The sequence below is a fragment of the Syzygium oleosum genome, unplaced genomic scaffold, assembly GCF_021117445.2.
Source record: "Syzygium oleosum isolate NSW1041296 unplaced genomic scaffold, Sole_v2.1 Sole_v2.14, whole genome shotgun sequence".
Classification (NCBI taxonomy): domain Eukaryota; kingdom Viridiplantae; phylum Streptophyta; class Magnoliopsida; order Myrtales; family Myrtaceae; genus Syzygium; species Syzygium oleosum.
In genome coordinates this window covers 6701089-6718105 of record NW_026607498.1, presented here as the reverse complement: position 1 = coordinate 6718105, position 17017 = coordinate 6701089, and the positions used below count along the sequence as shown (strand labels likewise).

Below are 17017 nucleotides of genomic sequence, written 5' to 3'. Positions count from 1 at the left end.
CTAGATCATGGGTACATAAGAATTCTCACGTCTAATGACTTCGGAATTGTGCCGATTCGAAGCAAACCCTTTTTCACTAACCTAGCTGATCATGGCATTTCGTGCACTAAATTGAGGATCGATTTGGAAATGACATGCTATGTATTAGTTCCCATGCTATACCAGAACACCTATACACTTTATTCTTGAGGTTGACCTTAATATTACTTCAGAAAATAAGGGTCGAGAGGACGTAGGTGACGCCTCCATTCACGAAAATTAAATCGTTGACTTGGAGAGATTGGTGACACGAAATGGCATGACATGGCCACCGCACGCTAGTCAACTTAAGACAAAGCCCTTTTTTGTCTCTATTCGAACGAAAAGTCAACCGTTTTGTAATCTACATGCTGAAGGTCAGCAATGATTTTTGTTTTTCCACAAACAAGCTTACAATGGCATATGTGAAACTTTATTTTAAGCAATCTCATTTCCTGCTTTCTTAGTTTATTTAACACTTGGATTGCGTTAGGACGCTCACGGGTAATTTCTGAATTGGAATCTTCTCAAGTTAGGTCGTAACTGCATCTTTTCAAGTTCTCCCCTTGAGAGATGGACATTTTAACAATAATGAAGTTTAATGCTCCAAATTAATTCTTCCTTTTTATGTTTTTTATTCTTTCCTTTTCTTCTTCTTTTGCTTCAACTCTTCTCCAATAGAGCGACCCTTGCAAGCAAGCTCGGAGCGTGTGCCCATATGTAGAGAGAGAGAGAGAGGCGACGAGTAACTAAAGTGAGATGCGATGATCCGGGGAGTGGGCGATGGAGGCATATGGCCAAGGTGGCCACGGCCCGGAAAATGGCGAAGGGGAGGCAGAAACCCAATCCAAGTAGAAGATTTCTATCTGTTAAGAACATATCTCAAGTTTGAGCCTATAAAAGAAACATGATCCAAGTAAGTTTTCTAATTTGAGCAAATATCCTAAAAGGGTTTTCCCGTGTTGGGTACAAGTATTACATGTATAAAAAAAAAAGACAAAATTTTACTAGGTGATTGCACACTAGAGCAAATAAGAGAAGCGTTGGGGTTTTCTTTGTACGAGAAAACGTGGACTGCATCCCAAGTGAATACTCGTCCACGTGGCACGGAAATGGAGGTGTATCATGCCATGTCAGTCAAAAGAAGGCGATTAAGTCACACTATGGGATTTGGGTCTTGAGGATTAGGTGCTTGTTTCACGTTTGAACAAAGAAATGTTAGGTAGACTTATCTACGGTCGCAATGACTCGTTCACGCGACCAATCATATCATTACAACTTATGATATTCGTATCTCTTTTCCAAACGACTCAAACATAAATTCTTTTCAAATTCTCTGCCACGTGATTGACTGGACAATCACCACACTACACGTATTTAGAATTGCAAGACTTAAATGGATTGCATGCTCCAAAACATTTACGCTAAACCCGGAAAATATCTTGAATAAAGTCAGCACAATTAAGCTAAATAAATCGTATTAAGTAGAAAAAAAACACTACCAATTAAAATTTTCAAGAAAAATTACCAATTCAGTTCTATACTTACAGTACGGATGTCAATTTAATCATAAACTTTTACATTTTGCTAATGTAGCCCGTCCTGCCTATTGCCGCTAGAAATGGTTGACGTGGCAATCGATGTATGATGTTGTTTCAAGTAAAATTGTCTGCGTTAGCGTGCCATGTAGGATTGCTAGTAATGGTTGGATGCCACGCCAGCAATTTCCAGCGACGATTGCCAGAAGAATTACATTAAAATTGAAAATTTTAAAACTGAATTAACATCTGTATGATAGGTTTAGTACTATTCTGACACTTATCCGAAATTTTCCAGCTTCATTTTTTGGGCAACTTTTTCGGACACGTTCGCATTAGTAATACCGCACGTCGCGTTTGTACAATATCATTGCTTCCATGGCATTCTTTCTACCAAATGCCCGGCGTAAAATGAAGACGAAAAACAAAGGGCGATTCGATTCCGTACCAAAACAGAATTTCGATTGGCAGTATGACATAAGCAGTGATGCTATCCGCAACTGAAATTTGGGCGGATAAAAGTCACGTACCAAGTTTTGCTTTCTTCAGTTCAATGTATAAATTATCTTCCCGTGCAATCACTATTGCCGGCCAAACTTAATTAATTTAATTATTTAGTTATGGATAAATTGATATGTGAAAAATTGAAATAATTAATTAATTCACATAAAGCCGTCTTTTCGCATAAGAACTTTGTCTAATCTTAGAATTCTAATATTACAAATGCTTATGCGAAGGAATTGTTAAATTGGGTAAACTCCTAGGAAAATGTTTTACCTGTGTGCCAATGGATGAAACGGTTTGGCTAAGTGCGGAACGGCCAAAGCGGATAATAGCTCTCGATGCAATGGAGTATCATACATAGTAAGATCCTATTTAACAGGTGTGCGGTATAGGAAGTGGGTGGGTACATATCAACTTAATCCGATGAGGCTGAGGAGTAATCATCAGAGCGAGATGGGCGGGCAGGGTATGACTATCGACAGGCTTTTAGGATGGCAAACGGGCACGAATGAATAAGGTCGCGCATCAAATAGGAAATAGCATTTTTTCGAATTGCACGAGTTAAATTATGATCGATTAACTCATGAGAGACGCCTTCATTCCGAAATCAAGCCTACTTAGACGAGACCAATATTACCGACATGGGTGAAATCCCGCACATCCTACGAGTTCACATTCATGCTCAGTTATTCTTATCCTAAACACTCGTTAACAGAACTCATCATAAAAAAAAAAAGGGTCCACGAGCAATGTCGGCCCGGGGAATTCCGGCTGGTCGACTTCTGTCCGCCGACTACCCCTACCATGGGGGCCCCCCTTAGAAGCTAGAAAGTCCCTCTCGGACGCGCATCCCAATGGGTGGCGCGTGGACCCATTCCGGCGTCAAGAATGGGGGGGGGGAAAGCCAAACCATTTTACAGAGGGAAAAAAAAGAGAGGAAAAGAACAGAAAAAGGAAGGTGAAATGAAGAGAGGAGAGAAGAACGGGTCCACGAAAAGGCGATTTGGCATTCGCATTCAAAGACGAGGAGAAGGTCCAAGGAAGCGCAGTCCCGGCAGAAGAAGACAAGGGGCGCACAGATTGGCATGACAGTGAACGGTGACAATTCGTCTCTTTCGCCTTTTAAAATTCTTCCTTTTTCTTCCTCTGCTGGGTGGGCGGATAATGGCCAATTTGCTTTCATGGGTACGCTCCTACTGTACGTTCAATGCACTCAACGAGGGGTCGCTCCCCCCTCTGGCCCCCCTTTCTTTCCGTCGTCTTGGCTTTCGAGATTCGTAAAGGGCAACTTAAGATTGAATTTGGACAACTTTGGGCGTATGATTAGTGAAGGGGTAAAGGTTGGCGTATGGTACGGTCCAGGTGTCTTGCTGTTGGTACCTGTTCCAAGAAGTGTTGATGAATTTAGTCAAACCTACGATGTGGGTCCACTTGGACTGGTTCGTGTGGTCAAAAGAGGGGGTTGAGTATTGGAAGCATAGGTTCATGATCCTGTAAATTGTCGTCAAATTTGGAGCTTCTTTAGGGGAAAAATGGATTAAGTTGGTGAACTTATTATCACAGCCCCACCAAGATGCTTGCGATCAGAAAGTCACTTCATATATAAATATGTCGTGGTCATAGGGTCTCTTGTCACGAAGGATCGAATGATTTGAAATCAAAAATGATTTTATTGTCTAGCACAATGCTAGATAAGCACACATTTAGACCTGTTGTTTCATTCAAAGCTATTCCACACCACTAGTGAACTCAAAGGTTTGGCGTTAGCGAACATGTTATCGCAGCCCCACCAAGATGCTTTCAATTAAAAAGTCTCTTCACACGAGATATGTCGTAGTTATCAAGTCTCTTCTCAAGAGGGATAAGATGATTTGAAATCGAAAATGGTTTTATCGTAATGCGCTATGCTTGCTGCACATATTTGACTTAATTATCTTGTGTACTCATCAATGGGATTCTAAATTCTAAACCAAATCTCACAAATGGAGATTTTGTATTTGTTATTCACATTCACATACTTTCTCATATATCTTGCCCATTGCGCGCTCTCACAAAAAAAATATTGCATAGTCTAGAAACCAATTCGACTAAACTTATCTCAACACTTAATCATATGGATCCCACCATGCAATCCACGTAATCAATTATTGAGATGATATTGATTCTTATTATTTATAGATCATGCAATAAGCTCTCACGCTCACCAACTTATATTTCTCACTGTGTAAACAAAACACTATCCACATGACTGATGAAAACGAATGTGTTTAATACCACTAAAAATCCCAAACTGGTACACGCATACCACATTTATCCCAAATTAGTTTTCGTGTTAAGAAAAATCCCAAACTAGTACGTTCATGTCATATTTACCTCAAACTAATTTTCGTGTCATAAAAAATTCTAAATCGGTACAACTGGCCACATATATTCCAAACTAATTTTCATGTCATAAAAAATTAGGGATTTTAGCATATTTTTGAAACTTGAGGGAGCTCTAAAGAAAAAATTAGCAGATTTTAACAAATTCTCAATTTAAGATTTTTGGTAACGCGAAAATTAGCTTGAGATAAATGTGGCATTGGTGCACTAATTTGGGATTTTCTAGCGACAAGAAAATGAGTTTGAGGTAAATGTGATAGGAGTATACCGGTTTGAAATTTTTCGTGACACGAAAAATTAGTTTAGAACAAATGTGGTACGGGTGTACATCAGCAGGATTTTTTGTGGTATTAGCCAAATGAATTACATGCATATGAGTACATAACCAAAAACGACCGCCAGCAATTACGCATGCAAATACGCATTTAGTGCAGAAAATTTCCTTCGAAGAGAGTGACTCGACCGACAGGGAATATTTTATATTTGTGACGTCATATTTTTCTTTTTGCGGTGGTCGAGTTCTTTCGTGACGTTACTAATATAAAGATAATGTGCAGAAAATTGACCGGTAAAGTGAGGCGATAATCTTCAAATGGGCAGTTAAAATAGTGGGCTACGATCGATCATTTTTTGGAAAGCATTTTACAAATCATTCATTTTCCTCAAAACAAATGGAACATAACTTTTGCAATTTAACAATAATATAATCTCTTTTACATGAATGATCTCATCCTAATATAAAAAAAATTAGAGTTCAATGCATCACGGTCATTACATTATCATCCGAAAATTCATGGAAAATAAGGCATTTCAAAGTTATGAACGGACGGACGGCTTGAGGATGACATAGGACTTAGGAGTCGACATCAATTGTTCTAATCTTTAAAAGAAAATTAAGCATGGTCAAAGCTCGATTTGGCTCCATAAAACATTTGAGGGCGGTTGCCCCCCAACCCTAAAGTCAATTAACACGTGGTAATATTTTGTGCAATTTACGAAATAAAAATGCAAAAAAGTCAACGAATTACAGAAGCTTGCACCATGCATCTAGAAAAATAAAGAAAAAAAAGAGTGCATGGGGCATGGGGTCTTCGTTCAATTTCCATTACGTTGGTCGTTAGATTTAATCATGCCACTTAATTAGTGATTAAGCACAATAATAAACTATTGGTTGCTTGAGACACATCTAGGGTTTGGGGGAGTACTAAATAGTGTTATTATCATGCCACCATGCAAGAAAGTATAGTGGACTTATCAATTTGTAAAGTTTCTCGTACGATATTGAATGAATCAAGACTCAAAATTTGCAAGAAAATATTGATTGTATGAGCATTGTAATTCATGTCATTAAGAGGAGCGCGACGTATTAGACTTCGACAAACACCTATGGTCGGTAGTCACACTCCATTAGCTGATGGCGTGGCGTGTGAAGATCGCTCGCTTAGATTATAGATTGAGCTGGAAATTTTAGGCATCAATTAGCAACATATCCATTTTATACGAATACTTTCAGCGATAAGTGGAATTACGCATATCAAATGATATATATGCATGACTATGCTTGGTTCGATCTATTTTTATTTTCCTTTATTAGACGAAAATATTCTTCACAAACATGTTCAATTGGAAAATTAATCAATGATAGGCTGTTTCACTGATAAGTGTCAATGAAATATCTTTCCTAGTGTAACGGAACAATAAGTAAATCAACAAAGGGTTCGAAGGATATTTTGTTGATTTTTGGGCGGGAAATGTAAATGGGGAGAAATCTAAATATATTGAAACTGGGAATAATCGATGCCAACTATGTAAAGGGTTACTCAAATGTAAAGATAAACTGAAGGTACAGATGAAGAGTAGGTGTTCTTTCATTAATTGGTGGTCCTTTACAAAGAATACAACTTTAATACTTGTACTTCTACAATCGAGGGTTATTCAACAATTAGAATTGAAAACTACTCTATGTGACTCCTACTATTTAGTAATGCCTATATGCAAATAGTTACAACTTTTGGGATTCCTCATCTCCACGGTTGCATCCAGATCTGTCAGCACACAAGTCTATCGGCTCCATTACTTGATAATTACTTCTTTGATGATTGCATACCAGTCTATCGGCGCCATCTCTTGATGGTTACATCATGTGCCCTTCCATTAACTGAATTTACCGACTTCCTCACTCTGTCACGTAACCACTGCTCATTGACATCTCTCCGTTGGTCAAAAAACATTTATTCTCGTTAACTGATTACACTTTACCGACTAATCGCTCTCAATACTTAGCCATTTCCAGCTTCAGTCGTTGTTCAAGCAAACTTCCTATCGATCAAATTGCTGACTCCAACACTTAAAAGACATTTTTTGGTATCAACATAAGCTCCGATCACAGGTTATGAGAATGGCAAAGGCGCGAGGTGTCGTACTATACAAGGCGCAAGACAAACAATTAACCTTACTTTCCCCATGGAAAATCTTAAAAATTCAGATAAAATCAATGTAACTTTCATTCCCCACAAAAGCTGTTGAGATATTAATTCCACTAGACGACCATGCACACCTTTTTTCAAGATTTACATTAATTGTTAACTTATGTAAAGTGGTGATTTCCCATCTCAGCCGATTTGTAATCATTTCCTCCACAATAAATGCGAAAAGGAGACTAATGTGGGTAGGGCAAAATCGATCCACATGCATCCAATCTATAAGCTGCGGCGAAAAAGATGTTAGATTAGCTTGCGGGACGAACGGCGAATTTTAACGCAACGCTAGATGAGGTCGATTCGAACCTTCTTATTCTGAGGGGAAAAAGTCAAGCCTCTCGTGAATTTGTCTCTGCATGCAGGTTTTTCGGTTCGGATCGTCGTGAACGAATGAAGGTCGCCATGAATTTCCTCCCAAAAGGCAAAGTCCGATTAATCGGCTCCGATCCCATGCACCGCGTGCATCAGATGTGCGTGCGTGGTACCACTCACCCCTGACACGTTTCTAATCAACATCGCATAAAACTTTGATTTAGGGTTTGCATATATGATTCAAAGAGGGGAATTTGTGTAAAAAGTTTTAAATTTACTATACGGAGACCAATTCGATCCTGAACCTTGTAATTGTACCATTTTAGTCCTAAATATTTTGACTATTTGCTAATTAAGATGTAAAGATTTCAATTGTGTCACTAAAGTCCTAAACCTTTTGATGATTTGCCAATTTAGTTATAAACTTTTTAACGATTTGCCATTATAGTCATTCTGACCGAATATCTAAATAATAGGTTTAAGACTTAATTGGCAATTATCAAAAGGTTTAAGACTAAATCGACACGAAAAAAAGACCTAGGTTTAAATTGACAAATCATCAAAATGTTTAGGACTAAATTTGATACAATTGAAATGTTTAAGACTGAAATAGCTGCCGTACAATAGATTTGGGACATTTTGGACGATTATCCCCTCTAGAAGACCACATATATATCGACTACAACTAGAGTTAAACACGAACTTAATTGATTCACGAGACATTCTTGTACTCTTGTCGGTCTATGTCATCTCAACATTAGTATAGGACATTGTCTTTCACGCGCTTGCTCCATGAGAGCCGTTCGAGAGAGAGAGTGAGAGAGAGAGGGGTCATTCTCTCTCTAGAAATTCAAGTCATGAACGTGGGTTATACCCATTCAAAGGAGGAAAAAAACCCAACTTGCATGGTCGTGTCCCTACCATGCAGACGACGCGTGTTGCATAGAGACTTTATCACTTCTTGGCCAAATACCTACAAAGCGAACCGCTCCCAAAACGTCGTCACCCTTAGCCCCACCACCTTCGGAACTACGCTCCAAAATCCGTCGTCCCGCGTATTATGTGCGTCGTTTGTGTGTGTGTGTGTGTGAGTGTCTACTTCGGGACTCCCTCTCTTGAATGGTATGCTACCCCATTCTCCAACTTTTCTGTCCCCATTAAATTGCAAAAGGTTGCCTTTTTGAAAACTCGTCATCCTTCTCTCACCCATCTCCCCGATCCCGAAGCTTCCCTTCTTCGCAACACGCACCTTGTTGTCATCGACATTGATGGGTTTTTGGCCTCTTTCGTCTGGTTCTGGGGTCAGTGCGTCGTCATGATCGAAAAGGGTAGGATGGATCTTTGTTTGCTCAAGTCGGTACGAGGGACAAGCTGTAACTTTTTGGGTCTTTTGCAAAATGTTCATTCTCATTTGAATTTTTGGGGCTTTTTCTCTGATTGTTTTGATTTTGGGGTTTCCATGACTATCGTCCTTGCGAAAAATAGTGTTTCAAAGATAGTTGATTAGGAATAATCACCGGAGGAGGAGGAGGAGTCGTCTAATTCTAGATGGTCCGACCAAATCCATCAATTGATTGCGTGTTTGAGTATATTAGGAAAATGGGGACTTCTCCTTTCATGGTCCTTGGTCAGCGCTCTTTGGTCGCAACCTGAATTTATGATCATTAATGACTTATGCCTCGACAAGTCATCAAATACAAGCACGTAGCTTGATGTGTAGATACGCCATTACTGACTCAATGACTCCCAAATGGTTCCATCTCATGTGGTTACTCAAAGTATTTGTTTTAAGGGCTTGGCCACGTGAACCCGAACGGACCGATAAGTCGTTGCAGACAGTCTCAAAATAGGACTCCCTCCCGCATGGATGAACTAGGTCCATGCCCAATCCGGCGAGTGCAGGAAGTGATCGTTTAGAGAGAGAGGGAGATGGGTTATTACGTGGGGGTGTTTGGTGTAGATGCGGTACCAATCCAATGGTCGATAAGATGGTAACAAGAGATGGACATAGGTGTGAAAATAGTGTCTCCATAGCTCAATCTGCACTTTCAGTATTTCAATGTGTGGTTCTTACGATAAGTGAGTGAGGATTCTCTATCTTGTGCGGCCTTTCTATTAATGTCTCAATAGATTGTATGTAAATAAGGTACACAAATCACGATTGAGATATGTCGAGAGATTCATGAAAGTATCGTTCGGGTCAGGGGACCCACGTCCATTATTTTTCATATGCTAACTAACAAGAGCTGGCAAATCTCAATAAAGGGTCATGGTAACAGTACTTCAATTTGGTACATATATAGTTCATCGAACCCTGTCTGCTCGTTTTCTATGATACAACTAACGGTGGAATCACATCTAAGGCATGAACACGTTTATGCATGAGAACGAACGCAGGCAACTTATATGCTGTAGTATAGGTGTATTGAGCAAATGGTCTTGCCATTTCATGTATAATTAAGTGAAGTTATTGGAAAATTAGTCAATCAGTCATAAGCTTATTGTACGGATTCAAATTCAATCTTAAACTCCCCAATTTTGTCAATTTTGTTCTAAACTTTTGCGCGAAATACCAATGTAATACTCCTAGTCAATTTTCGCCAGAAATCTTTGACGTGATGGTTGAGTCATCGATGGCCGTCCTACTTAGCATACCGCCACGTCAACGATTTCCAATTAAAATTGACCGGAAGGACTACACTCGGATAAAAATTTATGAATCAATTGGCAAAATTGAAAAGTTTATGGTTGAATTAGTATATGTACAATGAGCTTAGGGCTGATTGGATAATCTCCTCGCTAAAATTTTCTCCCATCCTACAACAAGTCTTTTGATTACCAGATATCAAATTTAAATACCATTCATATTCATTTTTATTTCAATTTTATTATAATTTAGAGACATAAGGGTAGAGACCGGCTACCTGGAACCTCAAGAAACACCCCACAAGTCCATGAACCGGTTAATTTTCGGGTTTTTATCTGGTTGGAAAGATTACACATGGATTGAAACTTAGAAAAGAAATAAGAAAATCGACTTTTGGTTAGACACTCCAACAAAGTAATGGCAAATTACGACCTACGTACATTATCAAATACATATTGATGGGGAAGGCATGTAAGTGACTCGTTGGCGTGAGCACATATGGATGGATATCTATATCAATCTCAGATTAAACTACTCATCAAAGGTCAACACAATCTTTTTGAACGTAGCCCTTTTACTCTTTCTTCATGGTTTATGAAATTTCTTTGATTACTTCTTAGGAGATCGTGTGTTGGTGAGTCATTCGCCACGTGTTACGCTTGAATGCTACATAATCTCTCTGTCGAAGAAGAATGCTTCACCAGATGGAGAAAACTTGGCAGGCGCGAAAACGAATTTAGAGGGAGTAAAAGGATGAGGAAGAAGAAGAATAAGTCAATTTGCGCACGACATTCAAGATCTTGTTAGAATGGTAAAACCCTAATGACGTAGAAGATGCGCACGACATTCAAGATCTTGTTAGAATGGTAAAACCCTAATGACGTAGAAGAAGCGGGAATGATTTGATCAACCGAAGATACGCACATGACGAATGACGAGTGTCCAAGGAAGAAATACGACGGGGTCGCCATTTTTGATTTCGCTTCGTTTGAACGATGTAGTGAGAACTAAATTATTGATTATCATGCGGAAGGATCACTCTCCACGAAATGGTTCGTCGTGAGGATCGGTATTCTCTTAAATTATAAGGATAAATTAAACTTATCTCGCAAGAAAATCCAGTCAGCAAGCAAATTTTTCAAGATTTAGATTCATTCATATTATAAAATTATTTTAACAAATTTGAAAAACTCTTGATTGATTTCGCTTCGTTCGAATGATGTAGGGAGGGCTAAATATTTGATTATCAGGCGGAAAGATCACTCCTCACGAAACAATCGTCGTGAGGATTGGGATTCTCTTAAATTACAGGAATAAATTAAACTTTTCTCGCAAGAAAATGCAGTTAGCGACCAAATTTTTCAAGATTTATATTCATTCATATTATAAAACTATGCTAACAAATTTGGAAAAACTCCTGATGAAATTGAACACTCACAAGAAAAGCCTAGAATCCAATAGTCACAACTCAAGCCAAGCGCTACGTTGCCAGTACACGAGCCTTTAGCAGATAGAGGCTTCTCTACCTATCTCAATTATTCTTCGTCATAAGCGATTCTAATGAATAAATGGATCTTGATTGTTCATTGCATAGCTTCAAATGTCGAATGACTACTTTGTACAAGAATTACGACAAAATACATGTGCGGCATGACTGGATTCAATAGCAGAGTGGTAAATAGCGCTATCTGGGAATGTTGGAAAAGAAAGAAGTAAGGGAACAAGATATCGTCCAAGAGGATCTGTGTTCTTATTTTTGTGATTCAGAATAAGAATGTTTTGATAATTATGCCTATAGAGAAATCTAGATTTTGAAAACTAATATGACATCCCTAAATTTCTACAGCACCAATAATTGATATTCTCAATTTAAGCGTGCTGGAAAAAAAAAATCAAACCCTCAAATCACATGATGCGATCTTTGCCCCTGTGCAAACCCGTATCTTCCAATAGTGTCTTTGCCAACGGCTTTCTTTGAAGAAAGGGTTTTGCGATCTGAGATTGCCCGTTCGAATTCAGGATCTATAAAATTCGATGCCAAAGAATTCACGAACAGATTCGACATGTAACATCATGATGCGCAAAACAAAAGAGACTGAAACATTTTTAAGTACCTCCAACATAAGTCCAAAAACCAGAAGATGGACGGATCAATCAATTCAAAAAAACAGAAAAGAAGAAAGGAAGGCAGCATCATGTCCCCAATACCAATACCATCCGAACTGTTTTGGTCAACAGGAGCAAGTGGTATCGGATTCAAAAAATGCCTAGGAACAGGAGGACGAGTAGAGCCCCCTCTTACACCCCTCTAGGGGGCTCATGCTAGGTTGGAGATGTGGACTGCAAAAGATATCGATTAAATTCATCTAGTCGTAGACTTGGAAAACTCCCCCTCTGGCTGTGGCCAAAACCGAAGGGCTGTTTCCGGTTTCCTTCCGCCCTTTCTTGATCCACTAGGCGCCAGTCGCCCTCACGGTCAACACCCCTTACTTTTTGCCATCGGTGCTGACACAAGCTCAAGCGCAAGCTCTCTCTCTCTGTCTCTCTCTGCGGTTTGGATCATTCGATGATGATCGACCCCAGCAACGTTTTAACGATTTTGGATAGCTCCAAAAGTTACATCCACTCCACTCGTTCATGCCCATGAGATTGGAGGGGGGAGGGGGACATCATTTGTCTTTTGCCTTAGATGAATCGAAGGGACGGAAGTTCAATTGTCAATAGCGATTGGATAGCATCGATTGGAACGCGAAACCGTCAACAGATCGAACTCACAAAGATACGAGCCTCGTGTATGCAGAATTCTCAATGCATTTGGTTTCGATTCTCTTTACCGTGTTAATTACTAAATAGTCGACTCTTGACTCGAATTAACGGAAGGATTTTAACCGTTACACTAGGATTTAGGTACCGACACACGAACAAATCTCGATTTTGGTAGCCATATTCCTTTTACTAACAGGTGAAAAATTTTCCATATCGGTGTACCTTATGTAAAATCTTCAATATAATACACATTTTATGGGGAGCACACACCCAGAATTAGCTGGAGGGAGCTTCCGTATGTGAAGCTGGAGCTGACAGTGAAAGGTTTCTCTCTCTCTCCTCTCCTCTTCTCTTCTCTTCTCTTCTCTTCTCTCTCTCTGAAGAAAAAGCCTATAAATACCCCCTCCTCCTCCGCTTACTCTCCTCACACCAAACCATTCCCTCCTCCTCCTCCTCCTCCTCCTCAAACACAGAGAAGAGAACCAATATCGATTCCCTCATCCTCTGTTTCAGTCGAGAGAAAAACAGAGCATGGAATTGGCCACCATCCTCTTCTCCGCCGTCCTCGCGGTCCTCGCCGCCTCCCTCCTCCGCTGCGCCCGCCGCCTCCTCGCCTCCGCTCGCCGGAGGCTCCCCCTCCCGCCGGGCACCCTCGGGTGGCCCTACCTCGGCGAGACCTTCCAGCTCTACTCCCAGGACCCCAACGTCTTCTTCGCCAAGAAACAGAGCAGGTCCGGCCAGAAAAAAAAAATTTAATAAATAAAAAAACAGCACTCGCTCCGAATTCGCAGCATGCTCGAAAGTTACCGGAATTGGGTTTTTCGCGTTTCCTGAATTTTTTTTTTTTTGGGGGGATTTTCTTCGTAATTTCGGCAGGTACGGTTCGATATTCAAGACTCACATACTGGGGTGCCCCTGCGTGATGATATCGAGCCCGGAGGCGGCGAAGTTCGTCCTGGTGACGAAGTCGGACCTGTTCAAGCCCACATTCCCGGCGAGCAAGGAGAGGATGCTGGGCAAGCAGGCCATCTTCTTCCACCAAGGGGACTACCACGGCAAGCTGCGGAAGCTCGTCCTCCGAGCCTTCATGCCCGAGGCCATCAGGAGCAGAGTCCCCGACATCGAGTCGCTCGCCGTCGATTCCCTCCAGTCCTGGGAAGGAAGATTGGTCAACACTTTCCAAGAAATGAAAACGGTGAGCTTCTTCTTCTTCTGATCCTTCGGTTTTCCGGTCGCCTTTCGCGGCGTCGTCGATTTTGGTCGGCGCAAAAGGGAGGAGAGAAAAAAAAATGGGTTTCCTTTGTTTTTCCACGAAAACAGAGCGATTCAATCTCCTCAAATTTTAAAAAAAGAATTTCCTCAAATTAATAAATTATTGTTTGGTATAATTACGGTGAACGAACAGTGAACTTTCTCATAACAGTATCAAGACAGTATCTTCCATCTTTCCGCACGTGAATTCGTACGTACACAAAGACGTGGCAACCTATGATTACCTTTTGTGGAAACAGAACATTTTTGGATATAGCGGAAAAGTAAGATGCTGCGTCTTTTTAGGAGTCTCGGGACTGATCGAACTTGTTATCTTTGCAGTACGCGTTCAACGTCGCGCTACTTTCCATTTTCGGAAAGGACGAGATCAAGTACAGAGAGGATCTCAAGAAGTGCTACTACGTGCTCGAGAAGGGGTACAATTCAATGCCCATCAACCTCCCGGGCACCCTGTTCCACAAGTCCATGAAGGCCAGGAAGGAGCTGGCTCAGATCTTGGCCAAGATCCTGGTCACTCGGCGGCAGATGAAGCTCGACCACAACGACCTGCTCGGGTCCTTCATGGGCGACAAGGAGGGCCTCACCGACGAGCAGATCGCTGACAACATCATCGGCGTCATCTTCGCTGCCCGCGACACCACCGCCAGCGTCCTGACCTGGATCGTCAAGTACCTCGGCGAGAACCCGAGCATCCTCGAGGCCGTCACGGTAAATCTCCCTCGTGGGAAAAATTTTTATTACCATATTCATGCGGTCCACCTACACCTCGAATATAGATGAGACCCACAATTATGCGAGAGGAAGCATAGGCAGAGGAAAAATCTCTCAATCATGCTGAATATACAACTATAGTTTTCACAGGGCACACAAGCTGTAACGCATGGAGAAATAATATATAAAAATGAGCAATTGTTTAATAATTTCACTATTCAAAAAAAGCATTTGTTTATGCTTGCGTTTGTGGCTTTACAGGAGGAGCAAGAAGCCATAAAGAGCAACAAAGAAAAGAGCGGTGAAGAGAACGTTTTGACTTGGGCAGACACCAAGAACATGCCGATGACTTCAAGGGTCATCCAAGAGACACTCAGAGTCGCCTCCATTCTATCTTTCACCTTCAGAGAAGCTGTTGAGGATGTTGAATATGATGGTGAGTAGTGAGATACTTCAACACTTGGACCGTACAGTTAGATTATTAAACATTTATCTACTTGCAAATGCTAAAGAAAATTTGTTTTTTCCCCCTGTTTTTTCTGCAGGGTATCTCATACCAAAGGGCTGGAAAGTCTTGCCCCTCTTCAGGAACATTCACCACAGCCCGGAAAACTTCCCAGAGCCTGAGAAATTTGACCCCTCTAGATTCGAGGTAATGTTCTTTGACAGTGACGTACATGACCTGTTCAAGAATTTTTTGACCCCCCGAAACAAAAGGAAAAACAACAGTCATTGAACAACATCTAATCATTGTTATTCTTTTTAACCACTGAACAGGTTGCTCCAAAACCCAACACCTTCTTGCCATTTGGAAATGGAATCCACTCATGCCCAGGGAATGAGTTGGCCAAATTGGAGATTTTGGTGCTTCTCCATCATCTGACCACCAAGTACAGGTTAGTCAATCCAAATATTTTTACACAGTACTCTGAAAGAGAGAGAGAGAGAGGCTCAGTTACTTTAAATAATACAGAAAATCTGACATGGGCTTTTTGTTTGTTTATGTTGCTGTGCAGGTGGTGTATAATGGGTTCACAGAATGGAATTCAGTATGGGCCATTTGCTCTTCCCCAGAATGGATTGCCCATCAGATTATATCAGAAGTCGTGAAAAGAGAAAAAAAAAAACAGTACATGAAAATATTGCTCCAGAAAAATAATCCAATGCATAATATTCAAGCAATGGGAAAACAATCTACTTGCCAGAAAAGGATCACTTGGCAGTGAAGATAATAAGGAGAGACAAGCCAAAGTCTTCCTACAAGAAGAGATCAATTCCTCTGTTCTTTTTCGGTCAAGACAAGCTCAGAGAGACGGAGAGAGAGAGGGGAAGATTCAGATCAACAAGTCTCATCCCAGATGGGAGTCAAACTGTACAGAAGAGTGAGTGAATAGGTCAAGAGTAAAAGGAAAAAATCTCAAAAGTCCAACCATATCATGCTCAATTTTTTCTTCATAGGATAGGAAATAGATTCCCTCGGAATGGTGGGATCAATTTAATCTAAGCGGTCGTTTTCGCAATTTTTTTCGCTAGTTTTGTCACTGCCTACAAATGATGAAGTCCGCAAGGCATTCATGAAAAATATTTAATGGATTCTTGATACAGATGACTCTCTCTCTCTCTCTCTCTCTCTCTCTCTCTCTCTCTCTCTCTCTCTCTCTCTCTCTCTCTCGCCTTCAACAACTTACAAAATGCCACATTGATAGTTTGCATGAAATGGACATGTCAAAGAGATGACTTTGAAGCTCTGTTGCAGATTTTTGAGAATTTGAGCCTCAGAAAGCTGTGTGATTGCCAATAATTCAGTCTGTACGACCCAAAAATGTGAAATGCATGTGTTTCCTTTTCCATAACATGCTTGGACAATCTGTTTTCATTGTCGAAAGCGCAATGTTAACCAATCAAGACTAAACAACAATCATTCCGCGAAACTCAAGACAAACGCGGTGCACACATTGACTAAAATGCTGTAATGCATTTCAGTTCAGATGCCGAGGATTATTCGCTCTATTTTGGCATTTAATATGAAAAAAAATTTGTGTGAGAACTGCTTAGAATCAATGTTGCTGCTAATCAATCACCCGTGATTATTTGCTAGACAACTAGATTTGCAAGTTTCGTCGGCCGTGAGGGGCGAAAGTAGTTCCACATGAATTCTAATGTAAGTCCTCTCAGTTAACCATCTAGTGCAAATACTTGAAATTATCTGGCAACGCAAACTGTCACTCATCTAGTAATCAACCTCTGGAAAACACTCTCGGACCAAAGTTAGGGAATAATTTTCAGGACGAACTATAGCAGTAATGAAGAAATTTCAACTTCATCTCGAGGGAGGAAGAGACGCCGGAGATTGTCAGTGCCGCCGCCGGTCGATGAAAATATGGTTA

At 40.6% G+C, this 17017-nt stretch overlaps 1 protein-coding gene across 1 annotated transcript; it reads left to right on the top strand.

Moving 5' to 3' along the window:
* Positions 1-13101: 13101 nt before the first annotated feature.
* On the top strand, positions 13102-16246 carry LOC115689993 (abscisic acid 8'-hydroxylase CYP707A2). The gene is made up of 7 exons (XM_030616205.2): positions 13102-13378; positions 13524-13842; positions 14241-14627; positions 14892-15066; positions 15176-15282; positions 15408-15526; positions 15647-16246. Exons 1-7 carry the CDS (start codon positions 13179-13181, stop codon positions 15738-15740), a joined length of 1401 nt encoding a protein of 466 aa, XP_030472065.1. The 5' UTR covers positions 13102-13178; the 3' UTR covers positions 15741-16246.
* The last annotated feature ends 771 nt before the right edge of the window (positions 16247-17017 follow it).